This window comes from Vanacampus margaritifer, chromosome 11 (genome assembly GCF_051991255.1).
Source record: "Vanacampus margaritifer isolate UIUO_Vmar chromosome 11, RoL_Vmar_1.0, whole genome shotgun sequence".
NCBI lineage: Eukaryota > Metazoa > Chordata > Actinopteri > Syngnathiformes > Syngnathidae > Vanacampus > Vanacampus margaritifer.
The window spans coordinates 5964822-5991127 of NC_135442.1; the positions used below are offsets into that span (position 1 = coordinate 5964822).

Here is a 26306-nt window from a genome sequence, read left to right on the forward strand (position 1 = left end):
TGTTCGTGCCCCCTCTAAAACGAGACGGAAGACGGGAGATTTTCATCCGTTGCCTTGATTGGTCAAAACAAAAATGCGCAAAGATGTCGCATCGTCCAATCAGCTCGAAGTATTGTACAGCAAGCCCCACCTTTCCCGAACGGGTCTGCCTAGTGAAGTACCAAATTGATAATTGTGATTAGATTGATAATGTAAAGAACTCCCTCGAGTGAATCACAATTATCAATCTGGCTGGCGAGGTTGGACGTGGACGTCCTCAAAGAAAACCAAAAAGACAAAGTGAAGTGAATTAAAAAGACGTAAAGGTCGATCAATGAGCTAATCTGACCGCGAGAGGGCGCCGTAACCCAACATGACATTGACGTGGAATTCAAACATTGCATCATGAAGACCAAATGACATTTATTTCAAAACCATGTAAAAATGAAAACTAAGCAAATTCTATCTACAGATAAAAATCAAACAGAAAAAAGTATCACTTTGTGCAAAACATGTGCAATTCACAAAATACAAAAATGAAAACAAAATCAGGCACATGAAGCTTTTACAACTCACAATCGGCATTTAAAAAAATGACCATTTTAAAATACTGAAGCAATTTACCCAATATTGACTGACCACAATAAATACATGTTTAAATATATCATTCATAAATACTGGGAGGGGAAAAACTGAATTTTTGACCGGATGCAACATCATAGTGTCTCGCCCTTACACTGTACTGTGTGTTTGTAAAATAAATCAGTACTATAACGACTTTATTGATTCTCTCCATTGCATGAAAGCAGTTTGTACCCACACAAGGCCCAAACTCAACACAACCACACACACACACACAAAATCCTGCATTAGCAGCTGAGTACTTGATTTCTTTTGATTTTTTTTGTAATTAGTGCTTATTTTGCAACGTATCTGCTTAGTCATTTTCAATGACTCAATTATTACTATGATCTAATATCAAGCTTTGATTGTCATCCATCTTTAATGTATTCAATGGCAATTATAAAGGAAAAAATAGGCAGCCTTAAGCCATAGAGGAAACAAAAAATAATTAGTGGAATACCTTTAGTAGATCACTATTGCACACAACAACCTAATTTCATGGATCAGCATAAATAAACCTCATTAAACAACCAGACAGGAACGTTGTTTGTACTGTCTTCAAATGAGAGAAAAAAAAAAAATTTAACCAGAAAAGACATCACATTAATTTAGATAAATATTTTGTAGTTACTTTGTGTTCAGTATGAATTTAAATCAGAGCTTTTTTGGAGACATTTCAAAGTGCTTTTTTAATTAATATCCCTGTATTAATGAAAACACTTCAATGTGGCGACTCTTCACTTTTTCACCATTCAAGTATTGATAAAACACAACCAACACTTTAGTCCCAAAGGTTACAATCGGACCAATGACAACTCAGGCTTTTTCATGCTTTTCTAAAGCACGTCATAGTAAGGAAAAAAACAAGCGCTTTTTTTGTCCTTGTATAAAACAATAGCATTTTTCTTCCCTTTAAATACTGCTGCAATTCCAAAAAGAGCATGCGTATTATCAAAACTTTTACAATATATACTGTACGTATACGTCCTAAACAATAAATAAACTTGACGGTAATCCTTTTTGCACATTTCAACACACACGATAGACATATAAAAGTTCCATCTACAGTACAATATTTGCTCCAAACTAGAACTTTACATCTGAAATGACAAGATAACATTGCTCAGCGTGACGTCATTAAGCTTCGTTCCGCGTTGTCGTACGCGAGGCCTCCGAAACATTTCTACGATGAAACCCGTGACGACGGCGATGAAAATGTGCCACGGTGCCGTGATCTGCTTTGAAAGTGAAGTTTCGGACAATGCCAAAGGCCATGAATGCAATGCGTTTCCTCCAAAAATTAAGATGTTCGTGTAGAATCTCAGTCATACCAGATTATGGTAATCGGCCAGGATTGAATTGAGGCAATTGCGTTTTTGTTTGTTTAAAGATATTTCACCTTTCATCCAAATGGCTTTTGGTGGATGTTGGTCGCGAATTTGTTTTAAAAAAAAATACTTGTAGTCCATTTTTTTATTTAAATTTTATTTGCGATATTGTGTATTCATGTGTGCCTATTTGCTGAGTTTTTTCCCTCAAATCCATACAGGATCTTAGTCTGAGGCTTTTTTTGTTTTTATCCTCCCACTTTATGTATATATTTATTTATTTTTTTCATCTGAGGAAATTGGGCATTGTAAAACGTGACCTAGTTGGCTCCCTTTCTGTATCCTTATTGTTTTTCTCTCCCAACTAGTCTGTTCCATTTCGTTGCACCTTGTGGTACAATGACACCGTAAAAAAAATCTGTAGTGTAAATTTTACTCTTAAGGTCCCACTCTAAACGAAGAGAGTAAGTCAAATATTCAGAGTACATTTTATTTAAAGTATGTTTAGTGTGTACGAGAGAATTTGCCAATCACCTGAAAGAAAAAAAAAACCAACCTATTAAAGATTTTTCACTCAGAAATTAAAGTACATTTTGCAAGGAGAGATTTTAACAAAATGTTACTATTTTATTAAAAACAAAACAAAAAAAACTTCATGACCTTTAGCTTGGGACACTACCACTCTACCACCTGAGCTATGCCACTCCTACTGTTTGCTTTTTTAAACTCTCTTCCAAGTTTGAATTTTACTCTATTTTACAGTGGGACCAAATACACTCAGTTTAGAATAAAATATACTCCACAGAATTTACTGTGTACTTTTTGTTCAAAATGCGACCATTCGCCCTGCCTCAAAAGGAATGTCCATTTCTTCTTGGGAAAGACGCTCGCCTATGTTGAAGGCTGCTTGGTTTCTTCAAGGTCATTACACTCCTCACTACACTGCCCTGCATAAACACTAGGGGGTTTGCAAAAAGATTCTGATAAGAATCGTGATTCTCATTTAGTACGATTCCGAATCAATTTTAAATGTCCCAAAATCAATTTTATTTAATTTTATACTGTCTTGCCGTTGTTTGTTTGTGCCTTTTATTGAGAGCGCTGTTTATGTTGTACTCGATTTGGCCACTTAGAGGCAGTGTGGTTCCACGCGTTCTGATACACTGTTAAGTTGTAGCCACATTAAAGAGTAGAAAGAAAAAGTCACGATCAAGCTATGCCAATAAAGTTGTTGTTTTTTTCAGCGGAAGCGGATATGCCGGTGAGGAATGTTAACATGCTTCTCTGTAAACATTCCTGAAGCGTTTTTGTATGAATAGCCGTTCTTTTGAGTGATAAAAGTGCCGCGAGTAGCGCGCTAATTAGCATTAGCGAGTCAGACTGGAGTAGATCATGACGATTCTTTGCACATGTATAAATGGATTAAAACGGAATAAAGGTGACATTTCTTTAACAAGCAAGATAAATCCAGTTGCCTCAATTCAACCCAAGACGTAAACGTGGCACCTTCTACACGGCCGGTAAAGAGAGATTCTTGGTACTCGTTGCAAGTAAATTCAAGTCGGCGTGTCCGTTAGACTGCTGCGGTGGCTCGGCCGTGACACACGAGCCGTGAGTGCTGAACGGAGCGTGGGCGTTATTGTTAAGGTAGTTGTGAAACTGGTTCTCAGGCGGATCCACAAAGTCCGCTTTGGATGGCAGCTGCTTGTCGTTCTCGTGGGCGCAGTGGCTCCCGCCCAAGTTAAAATTCGTAGAGTATTGGTCCACCGGCGGATTGGGGAAGGCGCCCTGGGTTTGGGTGCCGTTGATTGGCTCTTGGAATGCTAAGGATTCCCCGTAGGGTTCACCCGATTGGCTGTTCGGGCCACCGGGAGCAGAGCCAGAATTCCCGAGCTGATAGTACTCGGCGGATGAGGAGTTCATTAAATAAGTGTTCCCGTTCACGTGGTTGTCGTCATCGCCGTAACACAGCACGGAGGCCAAGGGGACGACCTCGGTGTGACACAAGTTCCCCGACCCGTCCTCGTCCTCTTCGTCCTCCTCTGAGTCACTGTTGTCTAAACTCTGAGTGCTGGAGTCCGAAAGCCCGCTGAAAACGCTGCTGCTATCCTCCTCGTCTTCATTGTCCTCTTCCTCGTCGTCCTCATCCTCCTCCTCTTCCTCCTCCTCCTCCTCCTCCTCCTCATCTTCGTCCTCCAGCGGCACGTCCATCTCGCCGGCCGGTTGCAGGTGCACGCCGGCGCTTTGCGGAACGGCGTCGGGCAAAGCGTAGTCCAACCTGTGCTGAGACTGAACCAGAGGGTTTGAGCCGACTGCCTCGTTGCCGTGGTAACAGTTGGTGGGGGAAGCTTGCTCCTGCTCGCGACTCTTCTCCAGCTCCAGCTTCATTATGGTGTGCAGGAAATGGGTCCGAACGCGGATGGGGTTAAACTCCACTCTGCCACTCGAATTGCTGCAGCCTTCTTTTGTGCAGCCACATGGAAATGACATGCGGTCCACCTAGAGGGAACAAACCACAAAGAAAAGAATGAATGAATGAAAATAATAACAACACTGCACTGATGTCATATTTTTAAAGGGATACTTGCCTCATTTAGCCATTTTCAGGAGTCAGAAGATAATATTTTTTCTATAATGACGTCACTATTTTTCATATACAATTAATAATAATCATTTAAAAAACAGAAACACATTTGCTGTTGACTGAAATTAACATCACAAGTGCTAAGATAACAGGTAACGACCAATCATGGCTCAGTTTGCTAACACATGACCAATCCAGAAAGCAGGTGAGCCATGATTGGTTGTTACCTGTTTCCTGAGCACCTGTGATGTCATTTTCAGTCAACAGCAAGTGGAGAATGTGGTTTTAAGTTATCAAATTAATTCTATATAACATGTTAGTTTTTTACAGCTAAAATGGCTAAATGAGTCAAGTATCCCTTTAACCAATGTTTTTGTAATTGATTTTTTCTTACGGTTGGGAAATGCAGTATACAGTATATCAAATTATTGTTTGCAATGATCCGTTCCAGGCACTTTTTTTTTTTAAATCAGAAATATATAGGCTACTCTAAAAATAATTTGAAAAAAAATAAAAAATAGAAACACACAATGGCCTTTATGCTGCTGCCCGCCTTGAACACCAGGGGGCAGTATAAGACAGACAGAGGGCTATAAGGTACTGTACATGTACGTCTGCACAATATAAGCGTTTTAGCTCCTTGAAAAAGATAAGAATAGACAATATGAATGAGTACTGTTATGACTGTCTAAATGTGACGCTACACTAAGTTTAAATATGGTTTTCTTATTAGGCCGTATGCGTTTCTCATTGTGTTAGCATTAGCGTTAAGCTAGCCGACGAACGGCTCATCTATGTCGTTTTAAATCCACCACATGACGTTCTCGCAGTGTTGTGTATATTTTGGCAGTAAACTTCAACTGGTAGTGACATTAAACAGCTTGAAATCTCTTTTTTTTGGGTGAATTGTTAACCATTTACCAACGTCTAATTGTTGTAAAGTGAGCTGAGTTCATTGCTTCAACTCGGATGTTGAATGAAGGCTTGAGTTTGGACAAAAATTGTATAATGGTAATAAAGTAATCATTTTCCGTGTATCAGTACCACGAGTCAGAAGTGGACAAAAATCAAATCTTCATTCTTTGTCTATCATTACAACCTTCATAATAATATTAGGTAATCATGATATATACTGTTCATGATTTTTGTCATGGAGGCCTACTAATGATTTTTATTATGACTCACCTGGCACTTGATCCCAGCATTGCTGCAGGCGCATGTCTCCGGCTCACAGAAGACCCTGCAGTCGCACCCGCAATCCTCTCTGGACATACGGATGGCTCGAAGTTCATGCTTCTCTTCCACATCAATCTTCTTGACCCCGGAGGTACGCAGCAGTGCCCGCCGCTTTTTCGTAGTGAGCGGCTGCAGGAAGAAGTACTCGTCCACCTCCGTGTTGTCCAGGTCGATGTCGTCGTCGGAGATGTCCTCGGCGGTGAGAGTATTGGCCTCCTCGGACTCGACTGTTCCGTTTTTGGTAAGCTAGAAAGCAGGAGGGACTCGTGGTGAACTTGATTGATGATGATTTTTTTTCTTCTTTTTTTCTCACAAATCTGTACTATTGGCCCTGTTCCATCTTGTCCGTAATTTGACTAATGTAAAAAGTGTTTCAAATAGCTTGAGCGCAAATCTAACTTCTGAACGGTCAACTGTCTTAGTTAGAAGTGTAATAAATAGGGGTGTTAAAAAAATCGATTTGGCAATAATCGCTAAATTACAGCACGCAATTCTCAAATCGATTCGATATGCGACCGAATCGATGTTTAAACAGCATTTTTATTAAATGGGAATATTCAACAAAACGTCTTACTAAGGGTTAGGGTTCACACGTTAAGCATGGAAGAATGTTATATTAAAGGAACATTAAACTTTAATATTTTATTTCAATGCTGTTCAAACATGAAACAGATTGCAACAGATTGTTTGTAATACAGTGGCTAACATTTATAAGCCTGAAGTTTCAGATAAATAAATACATTTTCATACAAATCTTACAGTGTACATGTACAAGTTTACTGATTAGTATTTTCTAAATTTGAGTTAAAAAAAAATAGCAATAATCAACTTTTAGATTCGTATCGGGATTAATCAGTATTGAATCGAATCATGACCTATGAATCGTGATACGGATCGAATCTACAGGTACTAGCCAATTCACACCCTTAGTAGTAAACCTCTGCCTTTTCCCTCACTAGGTGGGAGCTGTGCTGCATTGTGTTGCTTCAAGATTTAAAGTCTGGATGTTTCTTAAGAGAGGAAAAAGTGAAAATAGGTAAGATGCATTTTTGTAAACCTCTTTCGTTAAAAAGGAATTGCTGTAAAATGTATATTACTTAATTTTTTTAAGGTCTTTCAAGACACTTTTAAATATTACACACATTACATACATAACACATTTAAATACATTAATATATTGAGAGAACAAGAGCAATGTAGCAAGACGAAATGGACAGATAAAGTACCAATCGCTTTGTAAAAAAATTGTGTCTGAAAAAATGTACTCAGTTTTATATCACCAAGTTGTTGCACACAATAAAATCATCGGGATCCAGAAACATATTTTATGTAAAATGTATCTGAATAAAATGAAGTACCATTTTTTTCAGTGTAACTTATTTAATAATCATGGCCAATTATGTACATTATCTGTAGGCATAAAAAGCAGGATTACAGTTGCTGTTCAATCATTTTAAACAAAAACTAAGGTATTTCCTGTTCCATTCTTCTTCTTTGAAATTTACACTGTCCCAAACTACAAGTGTGCTGCCATCTAGTGGTTAACATTTGACTTACAGACAATATAAACAAGAGTTTGACTAATAGAGTCATTTGGGGGGGGTTACTCTAGTTTGATACCTCAAGCAAGATGTTTTTCTTTCGTTCCTGAATATTAGTGATTATAAAGATGCGCGAATTCCACTCAACAGCGCCAATATTTATTATTTAAAGTGTGACGGCCATTACTTCCTCCAAAGTTGCAAATTGAGGAATGAACACTTTTTACCTTGAGTTTGATGGAGTTGACTTTCTCCTCTTTGAGATGGTCCCTCAGCATGTCCCTGTGGATCCTCTCCTGTTCCATGGCAAACTCCCCGAGGGAGTACTGCCTGACCCAACTGTGCCTGTTGGACATGCCCAGCGTGCTCCCACCCTGGCTGGGCACGCTGGTGAAGCCCTGCCTCCGACTGAAGTAGTACACGGTCACCTTCTCAAAGTGCACCCTCCTCGTGCACAGACGCTTTTCTCGCTTCAGGATGGAGCCGGCTGCTGAGGAAAACGCGGGGTTAACAATCATGTTCATTTTTTTTTTATAGCACGTTTTAAAGGCGAGATATCATGATATTAACATTACGTCTGTTTTGGACTCAATTTGGGTTCGTTTTGAGTTGACCTGCAGTTTTAAGAGTTATACCGCCCCCAGGTGGCCAAGGCATGCACAAGAAATGTCTTTATTTTTTTTTTAAAGCCACTCTAGTTGCAAGTCATGAAGCATATATTTGCAGAGAAAATTGTCCCTAACAGCGTGAAATATAAGAAATGCTTTGCATGACTGTCGCGAAAAAAAAAATCATCCCAGTTCTGAACTACTACAGAAAGCTTTGAGGGGGAGGAAGGCAACACTTAAGTATAAATAATCCCCCCAGCTGGCCCTGAGTTGAAGAGTACTCCTTCACAATATGTACGTCCCCTTATCAGACATTAAAGTTCTCCACACGGGACAACCCCGCCCACTTTACGTCTCCAGCAAAACAAATGCTAATGAGCTTGTTTTAGCAGATGCTACAGGCACGTTGTGAGTGCGCCTGAACGTTTGCAAAGCGACTCATTGGATGGATCTCCCCTCCATCATATGGCGCCGCAACCGCATGACAACCGACAGAAGGTCAGTCTTCGCGGGCCCCCCCCCCCCCCCCCCCCCCCGTCCGCTGGCAGCTGCGGTTGACAGAAGCCGCGCTCAGACCCCGGGGACGCGCTCCTCTCCTTATGTTAGCGCTCCCCCTCACCAACCACAACATTAGGTACACCTGCACTTGCAGCTGATGACATCCAATATAAGTGATGAATCAAAATGAGTCTTTTGCAAAGAGAACGTGAATGGGATGAAAATATTTTCTACCACTCTTGTCTTTTGTTCTTTAAGAGGCCAAAAAATGTAGCTTGTAATGTAGCAATGCAGCACTCATATTAGTTGTTCTTCACATAGGATAAAGAATATATGACTGTGTAGTATTACCAGTTCTTTTGCTGATTAAAACATTAGCAATTCATAAACAAAAATTTTGAGTTAGAAATGACAGTGCACCAGAGGCCATTAAACAAGCGTCTTGTCAGATGATCTGCCCGTTTTCCGGATTCTATCCATTTTTATCTGTTTGCCTCTTCCCATAAAATGAGGGGATTTTCTTGAGAGCACTTTGTGTTGTTATAAAATGGCTCAGACAGAACCTTGTAGTCGGTAGGCATGTGAAAGCCTTTGGTCAACAAAATGCAACCTTTTGACAGTCCAAATTACGATTATTTTCTTAAAAGTAATGAAATATTGCTTAAGGGATGCTTAGCTCATTTGCTCCCAAAAATTTATAAATTCATTCTATTTTAAATATCACCATGCTACCAAAGACATATTTATATGTTTTTTAATGCTAGAGCATACAGAAGGCTGTGATGCAGCCTCCGAACTGGAGAGAATGCATGAAGCAATGGCAGTTATTTAAAAAACGGCCAGCAGGTGGCAGCAGAGTATAAGAGATCAGCCAGGGCCATGTTGCAAAAAGCGTAATTAATTGCATGACTTCACAAGTTAACTCACGATTAATCACAAACGTTATATCTGTTCTAAATTTACAATAAAAAAAATCTAGGTTTTCATACTCTTGTTAACAAAAGTGGGAAAAAATTTAAAACTAATAGAAATAGTTAAAATGAATATTTGACGTCTATAACCGTCAATGGCAGTGAATGAGTAAAAAATAAATAAAAAAAGAACAGCAGCTGACGTCATTGAAGCATTCATTTTCAAAGAAGACATATGTCAAACGTGATGCGAGAAGTGACGCCACCGGCGGCCATCTTGCGTTGCCACTCGCTAAGGCTGCCTAACGTGAATGCAACGATTTCTCGGTGGCGTTTTCACGTTATTTTCTGTTAGTATGGGCGAAAATGACTACACAATCTGAAGCGCGGAAGGTCGGCTTTATTTGTTTGGCAACCGCACTGGATGAAAATGAGGGGTTATATAGCACTGCAACTTAGCCGCTATTTAGGGTTAGCATTATGCTAGTGGACTGAAGGGCTAGGTACAGAAGGTGAAATTCTCTCTGTTTAGTTGAACATTAAACTTGAACTGTGAGTGGCAGACAGCTTGAAGCATAGTATTAGTTCACCACATTATCCCCCCCCCCAAAATAATTAAAAACAAGTGACAGATTGTATTATGTGAAGCTGTTCTTAGAAAGGGCGTTACAGGGTACGTGCACAGCTTGAGACGTCATCACCTCATCTTGCAGGGCTGGCATGCTGATGCTATTCCTAATAAGGGAGGCTGCCAGTGCATTTCGCCTTTCTATTACACCAGCGGTCTCTCAGCATCACTTTAGCCTCTCCTCTGCACGCCTATGACTGTGCATTCATATCCCACCGCCTCCTACAAAGGCCCGGTTCAGGAACAACACCATTAGCTCCATCTTGATTAAAATTACCTCCTTTTGTTTCCTCCCGCCTAATGAAACGACAGCGTTTCCTTCTCCCCGGTTTGTTAGCGACGGTGAATGACACTCACGGGTGAAAGGGCCAGAGGCGGACGGGTTGACGCTGTCGCTGCTATCCCCGCTCTCGCTGCAGGATACCTCATCATCAGACTCCCTCAAGGAAGAGCACGGGGAGGAGGAGGCTTCCACCTCCTCGAATTTCCTCTTCAGTATTCCGCTCATGGCCTGACACATCTGCACCTGAAACACAAAGACGGCGAAGGGGCCACGCATTATTTAATATCCAGTTTAGGAAGCCTCTGTAATCCTCTATACACTCAATTAGCACCGCATACGAACACACGCATACACACACACACCCCTCCCCGCCACACCTCCGGCTCTCCCGCCGCTCTGCCTGGCGCTCCCTCGGCAATTGATCACCTCGGCACAAAGGAGTAGCGATGGCCAGCGAAAGTCGCTAATTACATTCTCGATCTGATGTAGAGGAAGTTCATTTGGCTTCGGTAATTGCGTGGCTCAAAAAGGCACCATTACACTCAGGTTGGTTTAACCAACATTTATGACAATGGAAAAGCTCATTTATGGAAATATGCGTTCTGAATATTTAGTACATGTTGTTTGTACTGAACAGGAAAAGTATGCAAAATAGGTTCAGTTTGGTTAGAGGATTATGTTACAGATCAGTTGTTTGGGTAGCACAACCTCTGACAATATGGATGCATAAAAGGTATGCACCTGACCATGCTCAAGGGAAATTAACTGTACCGCTTGGTGGGAATTTTTTGGGGTCAAGTTGAAATTGTTTATGGTAGAGATAGAACGATGTGTTTTTTCAGGGCATATACCAATGCCAATTATTAGGAGTAAAAGAGGGCGATAACAGATATTAGAAGCCGAAATTCATTTTCGGTAAAAAAAAAAAAGGGGGGGCGGGGGGGGGGTGATACTGGCATAAAAAAAATACAAATGCCAATCTTGATTCTGTTACAATGTCTTAAAGCATATTTATTGAACAATTTTTCAGACTTTTCAAAATGTAGATAAAATTATTTTTTTTAAATCTTAGACAGACATCCTTTTAAATTTCTAACGAAACGTTCAGGGAGCTTCCAATGTTATTAGTACGTCTTAAAAAGTTAATTGGGAAACTTAAGCAAGTAAATGCCATAGCTCTCTATAGTTTTCTACAGTAAATGTATTTCCCCCAAATTTACATAAAATACCTGAATTCTTAAACTTTCACATTTCTTTGTTTTAATGTGGAACAAAAACAAATGGTTCAAAAGGTTCCCAGGGTCAGCAGCATCTCACATAAAGTTAACTGAAAATTTAAATAAATAGATCCCTGAGATTAAAATAGTTTTGGATTGACCTTATATTGGCCATCAGATTTAAAAAAAGGCCAATGCCGATATTCGTCAAAATGCCCAACATCGGCCAGACCGATTATTGGTCTATCCCTCGTTTATGGTCCCTGCTTGAACAAATCCGAGTTCCTGATAACCTCGGCAGAACCAGCACTGCGGCTTTTGTGCACGCAATGACTGGCAGCTTGGAAACTAGCAAGAAGGGCCGGCATCTTCGGCGAGCCTCATCCTGTCTATCTGTCGGAGCAGCTTGTGGGGGAGTTCCATTCACAGACGGCCGCCACGTTTCATCTGGGGCTCTGCTATCGAGTCATTACAGATGCAAATGCTTCCTGGGAGACATGCTGCCTGAGAGAAGAGATGCGAAGAAGAGGTGCAGCCCAGATAGGAGAACCACCACTGCCAGAAAGAGAGGCTCATTGTTCCATGGGTTTTTTTTTTTTTTACTGCGGGGGTGCCACAACCACCTCCAGCCTTGTGGATTAACCATCACTACCCAACATTTGAAAGTAAAGGCGAGGGTCGTCAGTTCCCCTTTTTTATATTGGAAAACACATCACATCCTCCAAATCATTCAAATTCTCAATTGTTTGTTCAGTCACACGGATGTCACAAAAAAAAAAATAAGACATTCACGCTTAAATTGTGGTTGTGGAAATTTCCACCAGAAATAGCATGGGCGGCTTCCAAAAGGTTTCAAATTAGACACCATTGTTAGCAACCTATTCGTATGCTTTAGCGCTGCACTGAGGCTGCATTAGGCTTTGATATTAAAAAGTGGTTTCCATGGAGATTCCAGTGTACCCTCACAACTAGTGCTTTCCCCATGTTGACACTGTTTCACAGCAACAAATTGCACAAGGTCCTACACTAATGTGTATATCCACACACATATAGGCTACTTAATGCATGTACATATATTTTTGTATCGTCAATATAAAAGTCTCTTTCTGTCTTTCTAGTAATTAAGAAAACATAAACCAAGTCACACACTCATTTCTCAACACAATTTCCAAAATGAATGTGACCTATTGAAATACATAAGTTACGTCACGTTGTTGCAAAAGTGTACACACCCTCTTATAACTGGGTATGTCACTGTGTTTGAAATTAACCAATCACATCCCAAACTCATGTTACATTTGAGCCAGCACACACCTGCTACCATTTTCAAAAAGTTCTAGTTCTTTTGCTGACATTTTTATAGTCACATCTATATAAAGTGTATAAAATAGAACGTTGAAAAATTGCAGGTTTCTCTTTGTGTGTGTGAGTGCACGTGTATATATATATATATATATATATATATATATATATATAAAATATATATATATATATATATATATTAAAAAATATATATATATATTAAAAAAAAATTATATATATATATATATATATATATATATATATATATATATATCAACTCAAAATCTAAATTATAAGATATGAATTTCCATCACTCGAGCTGATGCTTAATATTAGAAACCGTTGCTTCTCTTACACTCAGGATACCACAGGGATTGAAATAATGTAAATAAATAAATTAATTAATTAAAAAAATATATATATATATATATATATATATATAAACCTGAAAAGGCTCCCCCTATCCTCAAACCAACCGTCACTCGTTGATTTTACACACACATTTCGATCCTCCTCGTAATTCACAACACAGCAATGGGATGACAACAGGCAAAACATGCATGCGGCATCACGGCAACTCCCTCCGGCGCCGGCCGGGCGGCCGGCCGGCCCTCGCGGGAATCACTGACCTGCATCCACTGGCGGACTCTGACTCCTTTCACCTCTTCCCACAGCAGGACCGCTACACTATCATTAATGCGGCAATTCACACATGATGGATGAAGAGCTTCCCATTTTGTCTCAGTCCACTGACTTGCAGCGGCCCCAGAGGTCCATCAGCATGAGGTTAAAAAAAAAAAAAAAAGAGACAAAGAGAGGGGGATGCAGCCTGAGAGATGAGACTGTCGATACTGTACGCTTTATTACAAGAAGCAATAAGACAAGCTTTCACACTTTAGCTCCCTCTTTGTCATAGTGTTGCTCTCCCTGCCACACAAAGGCTCATTAGCGGCAGCCGGCTGGTAGGCAAGGAGGCTGAATGGAGCTGAGGCACAGTGAGCCTGAGAAGTCACATGGGTGGATTGTCTGAGAGAGAGCAGTGGAGAGAGAGAGAGAGAGAGAGAGAGAGCGAACAGTGGAGAGAGAGAGAGAGTGCGTGCCTCCTCTCCGGCTGTCTGCAGATATTTTTACCAACATGGTAGATGGGAAAAGGGAGGGTGTGTGGGTAGGGGCTAGCAGTGGTAGGGGGGGGGGGGGGGGTTGCAGGAGGCAGAGGTATGGGGGGGGTGTCAGCGAAACGGATGAGGAGGCGTATTTTGGCGTATTTGTTTTAAACCATCTGATAGGAATATAAAATCACAGAACATCTGCATTCAAACGGCACACACAAGAACTTGGACATCCGAAATGTTGTGACACAAGAAAAAAAAAAAAATCTCATTCATTTCTGTGAGCAATTGGCACCCACCCAAAACGGTTTGTAATTTCCGATAAAAGCCGCAAGATGGTAACAAAACATGCTTTTCCTATTAGATATAGTTGTATATATGTTACGCCTGTAACTGAATGGTAGATATATGTAAGGAGAAACTGAAGGCACAGGTCTAAAACGCTTACCGGTAACGTAAAAAAAGCTCCAAATCGCTTAATGTCCAAAAATTTATCCACTTGCCATAATAAAAAAAAAATTAACAAAATCTGGAAATACAAAATGAAGCCAATCGACATGACGACTGTGCCTTCGTAAGCAGTGTTAGCATGTTAGCCGAGTGTCACTCAATCACATGAACACACCACATGACGTTAGCGGTGACCTCTCCAAGCTTTTTTTCCTTGCCTTCGTCCTCCTCTGACAACAATTCACACTTGAATTCCATCCTTCAACCACAGCACAGACCAGTTCATACACGTATCCGACATGCTTAGCCTTAGCTTAGCTTAGCCTACATAATATGTAACAATCATGTCCTTCCTCTAACAGGTGTTGGCGAGATGAATGAAACAGTCTGGAAAACAATTTGTCTTTGAGTTTTTTAATATTTGAAGCATCAAATATACACAAGTCTTACAGAGCAGTGTACAAGAAGTGATCTGTGAGAGTGTGCGCAGTAAATTAGCATGGGGAGATTTGTATGCAGCCTGGTTAGGTTTTGGGTGGAGAAAAAGAGTTCAGCTCGACAGGAAAGCAAGCAAGCCTGTTGTTCCGAGCGGGCTTATCAGTCAAGGTCACTTCGATATTGCTTCATGTACAGGGATTGAAAATACAAGCGTCCACAATGCAGTATAAAAACGTATGTGCCAAATGCTTGAATATACCATACATAAAACATTTTAACACATTACATTTACATTGTATTCAATCTAAAGCAGCACGTGTTGTAAAGCCCCGAAGGTTACGACAGGTGGTTAATGCTGCGTCTGCTAATGTCAATAATGGCATCGTGATTAAAAACCAATATTGGCTCTCATTATCTCTGCTTTTGGTCCCTCTTACTCCCCGGGGTACCGTCTGGCTCTTTAATGGCGAAATTCTGCACAGTTCTCTCACCAGGCAGCCACTAACTGTGTCGTTTTGATGTGGTAAAGGTAGTGAGCTTTTAGTGCTTTTTTTTTTTTTGTGTCGGAAAACAGCTGCTTGCTGAGGCCAGAGAGTACGCTGTGAGAGCGCCGAGTGTCGACGATACAATAAAGTCACAGCTGGACGGATCAACAAAGAATATTGTTAGATGGTTATCGAAAGCTGTGTATGTACACAACTAAGGTGCCGATATTTGCTGTGTGAAGGCTGAGGAGAGCATCCAAGCCTTCCTTTTTTCTTTTTTTTTTAGGTAACATATCTTAGAGACAACATTTGTGCACTAAATAAATTTGATGGATAAATAGATAAAATAAATAAGGGAAATGCCTTTAATCCATTCTAACCTCAAAAAGAAAATACATTTTTGTAAATTTTATTTTTAATATATACCGAGGATAGTACTCTAATATTAGTAATGGCATCATTCAACAGTGTCTGCCACAACTTTGCTTCAATTCAATGGAAATTTTATTTATTTTTATTTTTTTTTTTCTTTCTGGAGAGCTCAGTATTGTTCATTCGGTAATTTTACCGATTTGACATGTCATCATCATTGCTCTCTTTTTTTTTTTGTATGTGGGTGAGTGTGTGTATGTGCGTGCGTGCGAGTGTGTGTGTATTCATTAGTTCACCTAAAACCTATTAAAAAAATGTATTTTTAATATATACCGAGAATAGTACTCATATATTAGCAATGGCATCATTCAACAGTGTCTGCCACAACTTTGCTTCAATTCAATGGAAATTGTGCTGCTCCTTCTAGTATTCATGCCTTAACCACATGGGGCCACTATAATACAGACGTATGGATATAATGTACATAATGCGGACACTCGTCAGTCAGTAAGCCGCAATATTAATAGTACTTTGTAGAGGATAGACTATATGCCTTGTGTATTATTATCTGTTTATTATTATTATTATTATTATTATGCCACAAACACATTCCAAAAACTTGTAAAAAGGTCATAGTTATTTTTTTTTTAGGTGTAGCCTACATCGTGTACTTCATAGTAGCAGTCGTAGTATATAATTGAAGATGTGTTTTAGTTTTTTCATAAACGCCCACCACCCCCCCCGCCCCCCTTCCCCAAACCCGTTTGAAACGTCCTCTTTTAAATATGCAGTTTGAAAAGGAGGCCAGAGGAAGTGCACCGCTGAGCGCTCCAAGATTACACGGCTGCATCGCAAAGAGCAAAAGAGCAAGTCAGGCTAATGAGAGAAGTGCAGCAGGCAAAATAAGAAGATGCTCACTGTTGGTTATCGGTTGATGTAAATCAACACTGACTCTTTGCTACAACGGTATCACTGGCTTGGTGTGCATTAAAACCCTTTTTTTTTTCTTCTTCCTTTTGTCTGTTATATCCTCTAATGGGAATTCAGTATAGGAAATGGTATTTATATCAGCTCAGAAATTCCCAGTGAGCGCATGCCTAAACAATACAATACACATAATATAACCATCATTACGCTACTTGTCTTTATTAAATACTAGTGTAGGGCAACAGGGATTTGCTCTTGCTGAATCTATGGAATTCTATTTTTGTTCGATATCTCTATGATCCCCATTTTCGATGCATGCAGAGAGTCAATAATTAAAGTTTTGCTAGTGGAACAAAACATATAAATCAAATCCTAACCTACTATTCTCCGGTTGTCTGGTCAATTTCTCTTCAATTTGTCCCTGGAAGGCACTTTGTGCACGTCTGTCTGTCTGAGTATCACATTTATATTCTGTCCTATTACATAAGATGCAAAGACTGGAGGGATGCCATGCATTTGCTTCACCATGCGCTGACCTATATTTCCTTTCCTTAAAACGATGAAGTGAAGACGGCAATCATACGCAAACGAGCTTAAAGAACAAAAGTGCTTGTGCAGTCATAATAATATTGAGGTCATATGCAAAACGGTTGGCCAGTGGCCACCTCCCACTGCGCTGGATAAAAGGTGCATTCCAAAACATGATGATTGGAATGCTCTCCAAACAAGCAAATGAGGATCACTTGAAATCCACTCCAGATCTCCTCTTTGTGTGAAAGGTGCTTTTAATGCGAAATACAGCGGTGCCTTGAAAAATGAGTCTAATTTGTTCTGCGAATAAATTATCTTTCCCACATTTGAAATGAATGCAAACATCATTAATCCTTTCCGGCTCCCCAGAAAAAAAACATCAGGATATTTTATTATTATTACTTTTTTATCAGAAAAATAGCATGCTGCGGAATTGTTCTTATTAACAGCATACAGTAATGACATAATTAAATAAAAGGTACAGAATTAAACAGGTGAGTTCAGATACACATAATACACGAAACGGTCGCAACCAAACTTGGCTCAGTAAACTGCAATAATATTTTTATTTTATTTTTTCAGGGATTAAACAATTTACGAATATTGTTATATCGTCAATCTGCATCATTTGTGTGCAAATATCCCTTGCCTAATGGTTATTAAAACGACAGTGATGCTAGTTTTGTTAGTCTGTTAGTTAGTGCCATTTTGCAGATTGTGTTAGCATTAAGCTAGTGAACATTAGGAAATTATGGGGTTTGGTTAAATACACAGCGCGTAACTATTTTCTGCTTTTTTAAGTATTACTAAAGGATAATGTATAGAAATAGTAATACTATTTACTAGGGCGGGTACTAAAAAAAAAATGGCTTTTTTAAAACTTGATTTTCCCGCATGCGCACCTATAGTAGAAAGTAGAAGAGGGGGATTTGTGCATCCTAGTCATTCTACTAGCGCGCTGAATTATCTTACTAGTGTAGACAAAGAGTGTATTAGCGCATGGACATGATCAGGATATTGAGGATATTTAATACATGCTTAATGCTTTTCAATGTGCAATTATGTCACTGCCGTACTAATATGAGAAGGCAGGGCGAGTTTCATGTACATATTGCTTTCCTAGCTAGCGTTAGCAACCCACTGCCTGGAAATACCCCCCCTATAAATTCTGTTATGTTGGTCCCAGGACTTAAATAGCTGTCCACAGAGTCTGCATTAAAGCACTTCATTATGCTGGATGGTTGATTTATGACAGTTGGTCAAAACACATTTCTGAAATACTATATGTCCTAAGTTTTCGGTTATGCGCCGTCAGCAAATGAATGATCGAAAACATGCTCCCGAAGGAGTGTTATGCCTCCAAGTGTTTTGCGTGGAGCATCTCAATAAGAGAACATCTTTAAAGGAAATATTTTCATGATTCATCAGAACAGCCCATCTCAGCATTGTGGCTCCTTGTCAGCGAGCATTTCACGCAGCGTGCCTGCGGTGGCCAAAGTAGCGTACATCAAAACAGCTTAGCTTCAACGCGCAGTTAATGCTGAAGCCGGGAACAGGTGAACTGACACCCACAATTAAAACACGAAAGGCCGACGGTAAGGCCTTGTCAACCTTGCAAGAGAGATTTAAAATGTCCTCATGGTCCTAATCAGGGATGGGCAACTTGTGGGCAGCGGGCCACATGTGGCCTGCACCCACACTCTCAGTGGGCCCTCGATTATTTATTTGTTTAAAAAAAAAAAATTGGGTGGGGGATATTTAAAATTGCATTTTTGTCACACATCTGGTTAGAAAGTGTGTGGTCAAGAATATTTTAGTTAACGAAAACTAACCCAAAAAAATGAAAAATAAAATTCAAAAAAACATTTCGTTAACAAAATAAAATTAAAACGAAAATGCTTTTCAAAAAATTTAAACTAACTGAAACTATAATTATAGCAAAAATGTCCTCCATTTTAGTCTTTGGTAATTCATGTAATGCATGAGCCTTTGGGGATGATTTTAAATGTGATTTAAAGTATATTTATTTAACCGGAACAAGGACGTTTGAACGTGTCACACAGAAGTGACGTCATCAAGTAGCAGCCAATAGAAAAGCACCTTCAGGTGACGTCACTCGAAATGCAACGCTAGGGTAGAAATTATTTACTTTTTTTCATTTTATTTTTTTTTATTTCATGGTGTTCATTAAATATTGCACACAAGCAGAGGTGGCAAATCCAGGTCCAGAAAGTAAAAACTCTGTCACAGTTTGGCACCCCAGGTGCTTGCTAGCTAGGTAGCTAGCTGGCTAGCTCCCATGATGTTAACACATTTACCTGCTAGGGAGCTAGCTAGCTAGCATCAATGGCTAAAGCCAAACCGTGGCAGGGTTTTTTACTTTCTGGACCTGGATTTTCCACCTCTGCGCACTAGTAATACGCATAAAAAAAAAGAAACTAACTAAAACTAAACTAAAATTAAGCATTTTTAAATAACTAAAAACTAAACTAAAACTAACAGAACCACCCTGAAAAAAAAACAAAAACATGAAAATTCCAAAACTATAATAACCCTGGTCCTCTTTCGATCCTTGGCGCAATATTGTATAATATAGACTGTTTTGTGATTTACTGTGCAATTCACACCCCTAACATCATGCTATGCCATTCTATCACATCGTCAACAACTTGTTTTTACACCGCGACATGCCGCACAGTAGATCATTTCTTTTTTCCACTCTCACACTTTTTCATTCCCGTACACTCAGAGAAGCCGAGGGTGCATCCCAGTGGAACTGGCTGATAGAATTGCGGCGCCTTGAAGACAAAACCCTGAAAGCACAAAAGGGCCAGCGCCGCGCAGCCAGCCCGGGGTTTGCGTTCGACCCCATCCATCACCTGTGTCGCGTTCGGCCGTAAAAGGCGGCCTTGGAAGAGGCGTTAGAGAGAGAGCGTGGCGGAGGAACTGATCAAAAAAGAGATATAGAGAGAGAACATAGGTCTCAGCTGGACTCCGCTGAGGCCGAGATGGTTATATGCGGCAACAGATGATGTCAGTGGATCACACCCCCCCCCCCCCCCACACTAAAAACACACGCTGCTCAGATATTCATCAATGCTCTTTTGTCGAGCCTTGTTCTTAAAATAAATGGCACGAGTGTTAGTGAGAGGTCAGTTAGTCTCCATCTGCGTACATTTACATCACATCTAGGAATGGTGTATCTTATTTACGCCATCTGAATTAGTCTACATTGGCGCCTTTAGATAAGAGTGACCTGACTTACAAGTTTTTAAAGGGATACTTGTTTTCAGCAGTAAAAAGTTAGTATTTTGTCCAGAATTAATTTGATGACTTGTAGAATTAATATATTTTTAAAACATTTTTTTCCACTTGACATCACCTGTGAAGTAGGTAATGACCAATCATAGTTCAACTGTTTTCTGGGTTTGGTCAGCAAATGGTCGTTACCGACTTCCTCAGCACAGGTGATGTCATCTTCAGTCGACAGCAAGTGAAAAGATTAGTTTTAAAATGTATTAATCCTACATGAAAAATAACGATGCTATCAAATTAATTCTGGACAAAATATTAACTTTTTATTGCTGAAAATGGCGCAATGAGTCAAGCATCCCTTTAAGGATATACGGCACAGAGAAAATCACATGTTATGTATTTAAAACGACGTATCTTTGCCTTAGGAAAGTCTGCTTAGCATAATGCTAACAATCCAAAACAATGCCATAGACAGGCTAATGAATAGCATTGGTGTCATTGAATTTTTTTTCCCCTTTTCATTTAATTTAATTTACGCGACAAATATTTGAACCCACACGTTGGAGTAACACATGTAGACACCTTTTATAAATCTACACACAGACATATATTCTTTATCCTCAGTGAAAAATGTTGAATATTACTGCATCTTACGGAGTTGTGCCCATTTTCTGTCACCAAAAGGAGCCGCACAATTGCAATGAATTAACCATGATGCACAAACTGCTTAATATCTTCTATTTAGTTATCTTTTTATAATGTAAAATAGTATTGAGCACTACTTTCATTACTTAAAAAAAACACCAGGCTGGAACGCATTGACGCCATTTCTATTCATTGCAATGAGGAATGATGATTTGAGATGCAGATTTTTTGCCTTTCAAACTTGGTAAAAATGTAATTTGTATCCCAAAATAATCATCATAAATTATTATCATACAGTTACTGTACTCTATGTGTGTTATTAATTCGTCACATCACGCACACAGCACTCATACCTGACAATTTATGCAAAATGTGCATAGCGGGCAGTGTTATCCCAGCAGTGTGATAAAGATTAACTGGTGCAACTGAGCAAATAATTAAGCAAACTTGTCAAACGTCGTCGTCGTCAATCTCGGTCGATCTGCGCAAACGCAAAACGACACATATCCATTCCACAATTACACACAAAGGAATCCAGTTATGGAAATGCAGGGGGACATCTACGGATTTATGCAAATGAGACTTCACATACATTTGTTAACTTGCACTAGCCCGAGGCTGCAGACAGATCTGCTCGGCACACATGAAAAAGGAGGGGCGGGGGGTAGCGATGCGCGGGTGCAAGTGTGCTGCTCAGCACTCACGGACGGAGGAGCCGCAGCCTCCCTCCCGCAGCGACGCTACACAGTACTGGGAACCATTGATCTGCTCTTCCTCCACTTCCAGCCAGAAAGGAGAGGAAGCACGGCTGTGCGTTACGTACACAACTAAGGAGCAATGATGACCACTCTGGCTTTGGATTACAGCCTTGCATTGCAAATAACAGATTTTTTTTTTGCCTGATGTACAAAACAAACGAGGCGCGATCACAAGTCACCTCGGCGGAGAAAGCAGTCCCACAGTCGGACCCGTGTTTTTGATTTGCTCTAATTCCAGTCACAACCACACGCAGCCCTCATCAGGAACCCTCAGCCATCACGTCAATCACAATCCTCATTAATTCATGCGTCGATTTCTTATTTATGACTGTATTTTCCCATGTTATCGCAAAGTTCACAAAAAAGCAGGCTCGCTGGCAGAAAGCGAGCCTGCCAAAGCAGCATTTCATGGAGACGGGGATGCTTTCATCTCGCACACAGGCTGGGAGGGCTGTGGGATTTGAGGGGGGGGGGGGGGGCTTCACATTCCACAGACAAGCCTTATCATTTATAAATAACCTCGATCATGGTGTGAATGTGATTTTTTTGTTTAATGGATGGAAAAACAGTCATTGCAAAATATAGCATTCAAATGGGGGCTGATTTCCCTAATAACGCTGATTTAATTCACGGTTTTGTATTTTGTCACATGTTGATTCATACATTTTTATACAAGTGTTTCTCAAATGTTTTTTTGTTTTTTTTTTATACCCACCCCTCACCAACTCCTCGGCGCAGCTATTAATAGTTGCATTTGGCTATAAAATTGCTGTTAATAAGGAGCTAATACTGCTTGTGCACGCTCTGGCAATGACAACACCACTGCCACCTACTGTAGTGGACGTGCAATTATAAAAAAAAAAGTTCCTTAGGGGTTCCCCCCCCCCCACCCCAATTTAATAAGGACTGATTCAAAATGCATGTTGCCATTGTCAATTCTATTTTGTTGTAGGCTGCGTTAATTTTGGGTGTGATTCCACTGTTGCCCACAAGATGGTGGCACACTTGTTTGTAAAGTGTTGATTATTCAATTGCTTTATTCCATTATTTTATCAATAAATTGAATAGCTATGGTAACGTTTATGTTGCATTAAAGTGCATCACAAAACCATAGTTCCCCCTGAAAATGGTTTATCAATCAGTTATTGTTGTTTATTTGGTATTGTTTAATGATAAAACACATTTTTAAAAAAAATAAACAATATTACACGAGAAGGAACTTGCCAACCTTTTTGAACCGATTCAGTTGTTGGTTCAGACATTGTTTTCCAAAGTGAGAGCAGATGTTTGCAAATTTCTTAATTTTGATTAAACACCAAAAATAATCAGCCCGTTTTCATGAAGGGACTGCAGAAATCAGAGAATAATTACTGTTGAGAGGCTAAAAGCAGACAATTTGGCTAATTCTAGTTAAACGATGGCACTAAACAATTACTCGATTATTCAAATAGCTGTTGATTAATTTGATCATCAATTGGTTGTCGATTAATCTCGGCGCATCTAATCGAGACAGACCATCATTCACACTCAGTCATGCAGTCACTAAATGGAAACTGAACCCAAGCCGCCTGCACGGAATTCAGGCAAGTAAACCGCTACACCACCAACAACCGATCCGAAGTGACATGTGTAAACAGATACAAATGTGTTTTTTTTTTCCTGATGAAAGACTAATCTTTCTTTTGATAGGTTCCATTATCCATGTTTTTATAGCAATGAGTCAAAATCCAGTAAAACAGCCAAGAGCGAAGGGGGTTGCTTCAGTGAAAATGGCTGCGAGGGAATGAATTAAGGGTTAGGGGGCTATTTAAGCACACGCCTGTGTGCTTTTGTTTTAAACATGTTACTTCTAATGTGACTGCTTTATATGGTTATTTTTATGTTTGCCTAAAATGAAATTAGCATTAGCTATAAATGCCGCTATGCTGCACATGAGAGTTGTTTTTCAATTGCCCGTGTTCTAGCATCTGTCCCTACTCAAATAAACGGGAAATGAAATGAAAAATGAACTCTTGCACCTCTGAGGTGGTCCAGGCACACTGAGATGAAAGAAACAAAATTATAATAATCTTAATCTTTCTTTCACATTTTCTTTTTTAAGAGATATTGGTTGGAGTTTCTGCCTAATTTTAGGAGCCCACAGTGACATGAGTCGCCAATCCACAAGTAGCAAAATATACACAAACAAACACACGTCACCTTTCAGCACATGACGCCACAGAAACAGTTATGATCATGTTCTACTGTATTTCGTCCCAGGGAAAACCCAGGGTAACCTAAACCTCACCCGCTGAGCCATCAAGCTACATCAAACTGACTTCAACTTCAGTCGCACAACAAAATGTTAGCTAGCTTCAGCTCTGCAACCCGCCAGAAATATTAAAATACTGTACTTAACCTAACCCTGAAAATCCACAGCTACCCAGCAAAGTGGGTTTGAAAAAAAACAACCCAGCAATTTGTAGCCTGTAGCGATGACATCACCATAATTGAGCTGATCTAAAAGAGATCTCTTTATTACAAAAAAACATCTTAAACTAACTTATGTCACTGATGTTGGATTCATATCAAGCGCACAAGAAATATTCAAAAGAGTCGCTTTTTTTTTTTTTTTCTTTTTTTAAATGAGAGTGATATCAGAGGCGTCTCTGTGGTCTAATCCGGCGAGACTGGTGCAGATGTCTGTGTTGACTTTACACTGCATCAACATCACATCACGTCGCGTTACCACGGGGTCTTTTGAGGCGGCCGGGCAACAGTTTAGTGTGTGCGGTTGCGCATGTAATCAACCGTTCAGCCTTGTGACAATTCGATCTTACCTTTAGAAAATGATATTACACTGCAGCCGCCTGCTTTTGTCCTGTGGAGGATAAAAAGAAAGAGAGAGAGAGAGAAAAAAATCTCCATTAGCTTCTGCAGCAGGTTGCATAACGTAAGGCAGAAATAAGCAACCTGATGTAAGACACGGAAATAAAGAGGAAATCACGCTGGGAAACTTTGGCACTAATAAGGGGGATGATAAGGGGAGATGGATAGTGGTGTTGTGGGAGGGGGGAGAGGGGGGAAAGGGGGTGGACTTCCTGTACTGCAGTGGACTCTGCAGGGATCCAGATTCACTTCAGGAAGCTGGCCTTGCACCAGTCTTATGTCAAGCCAGGGTGGCACACATGTGCACTCTCTCCGTAATTATGGAGGGAGGGAGGGAGGGAGGGGAGGGGAGGGGAGGGGGGCTATGTAACACTGACACATCTATTGTGCAGGCGAAGCAAAAATGATGCACAGTTCAGGCAAGACAAAGAAAATGTGGCTGCAATTTTGGGGGACAGACTCTGAGCAGAGTTTGGACAAATGTCACGTGACTGACTGCGCAGCAAAAAGCATCACGTGTCATTTTTAGAGCCTGGTGCGAAATGTTACACGCAAAAGACGTCGCCGTCAACTAACTTAAAGGCTAATTGCGTTGAGTCTGGGCTCCGCTCACCATTCATGTCGCTGTGTGCAGCCAGTCAATTAAATCAACGCCCCTCCCTCAGTTCCACGCAGCGTCTCGGCGTGACCTCCATGCATGCGGAGCCTCCGGTGCGGGGGGGCGCAGGGATCATTCAAGCAGGGGCGGGGGTCGGGAGACGAACCGGTCCGGGTGTTTTTTCGGTAGCAGCAGGAACCGCAGCAGCAGCAGTAGCAGCAGCCTTCCTTCCGGCTGCCGGGGAACAATGGTGCGGCATCAGACTGACAGGCTCCCGGGCCAACGTGACTTGCTTCGTCCAATCAGAGCTCAAACACCAGGAATCAACCGCAGAGTCCTTTCTGCGCGCGTTTGTGTGTGCACCGGCGCAAACCTGTGCACGTTCGGATACCAAGTTATGGTGAGAAGAATAACAAATAACTTTTTTCCAGGTGTCTGTTCTTGACTTCAGTACTTCGTTTTCTCAAGACTTTGTACGCATCATATTTGTCAAAGTAGGCTTAGTGTAAAAAGACTTCAGTGAGATCTTGGGGGCTTAAAAGTTTTAGAAAACATAAGCATGCTAGCGGTATGGCGGGAGCATGAACACGATGACGCAACAGCTTCCGGGAAGCAAGATATTCCCCATCCATTTGGCTTTATATGTCAGGGTTGTATGTTGTGACTTGACTTGTGTTAGTCAAGGAACCACGAGCTTCTGGCATTGAAAACAAGAAATTAATCATAATAATGATAAAAAAAAAAGACATTACAGCCAAAAAGAGAATTATGTTGACTAGCTCATTTAGAATGATTTAGTTTTGTTTTTAGTGTTATGCTATCTTTCTTTCTTTCTATCTATCTATCTATCTATCTATCTATCTATCTATCTATCTATCTATCTATCTATCTATCTATCTATCTATCTATCTATCTATCTATCTATCTATCTATCAAATAAACTGTACTGTAGAAAAAATCTGTAAGATAGTAATGATCAAACTTCTGTCGGAGAAGTATTGATTTAGTTTAATATTATTATTATTATTATTATTATTATTACGTGGTCCTAGAACGGCACCGCATTATACAAAATGTCTTTATATTTTGGCAACAAACATCTCTCAATGTGATGCAGTGCAGTTCTACACC

At 40.2% G+C, this 26306-nt stretch overlaps 2 protein-coding genes across 7 annotated transcripts in view; one reads left to right on the forward strand and one right to left on the reverse strand.

The window, feature by feature from the left end:
* Positions 1-382: 382 nt before the first annotated feature.
* Positions 383-25441, reverse strand: csrnp3 (cysteine-serine-rich nuclear protein 3). Of its 3 annotated transcripts, XM_077580279.1 has the most exons (6): positions 25191-25441; positions 24529-24569; positions 10295-10463; positions 7520-7782; positions 5701-5997; positions 383-4430 (listed from the first exon to the last, which is right to left on the reverse strand). In XM_077580279.1, exons 3-6 carry the CDS (start codon positions 10455-10457, stop codon positions 3441-3443), a joined length of 1713 nt encoding a protein of 570 aa, XP_077436405.1. In that variant the 5' UTR covers positions 10458-10463; positions 24529-24569; positions 25191-25441; the 3' UTR covers positions 383-3440. The 3 variants fall into 3 exon arrangements, with proteins under 3 accessions (XP_077436405.1, XP_077436404.1, XP_077436403.1); XM_077580278.1 differs by lacking the exons at positions 24529-24569; positions 25191-25441 and adding an exon at positions 13369-13719 and having other exon boundaries at positions 7520-7779; XM_077580277.1 differs by lacking the exons at positions 24529-24569; positions 25191-25441 and adding an exon at positions 13369-13719.
* The window catches only part of xirp2b (xin actin binding repeat containing 2b), a 61972-nt gene continuing 41326 nt past the window's right edge, over positions 5661-26306 (forward strand). The window contains exons 1-3 of one of the 4 annotated variants that reach the window (XM_077580269.1): positions 5661-5842; positions 5920-5992; positions 6711-6787. The gene's annotated coding sequence lies outside the window, so the exon portion shown is untranslated. Of the gene's footprint in view, positions 5843-5919; positions 5993-6710; positions 6788-25230; positions 25576-26306 lie in introns of those variants that run through there. The other 3 variants (XM_077580271.1, XM_077580267.1, XM_077580272.1) reach the window with 3 other exon arrangements.

Bases quoted from the DNA above. Each gene is read 5' to 3' on its own strand.
- csrnp3 (XM_077580277.1), bottom strand. The intron at 5,998-7,519 runs GTAAAAAGTGTT...CCTGCTTTCTAG, and splicing joins TCAACTCCATCAAACTCAAG to CTTACCAAAAACGGAACAGT. The intron at 4,431-5,700 runs GTGAGTCATAAT...TGTTCCCTCTAG, and splicing joins ATGCTGGGATCAAGTGCCAG to GTGGACCGCATGTCATTTCC.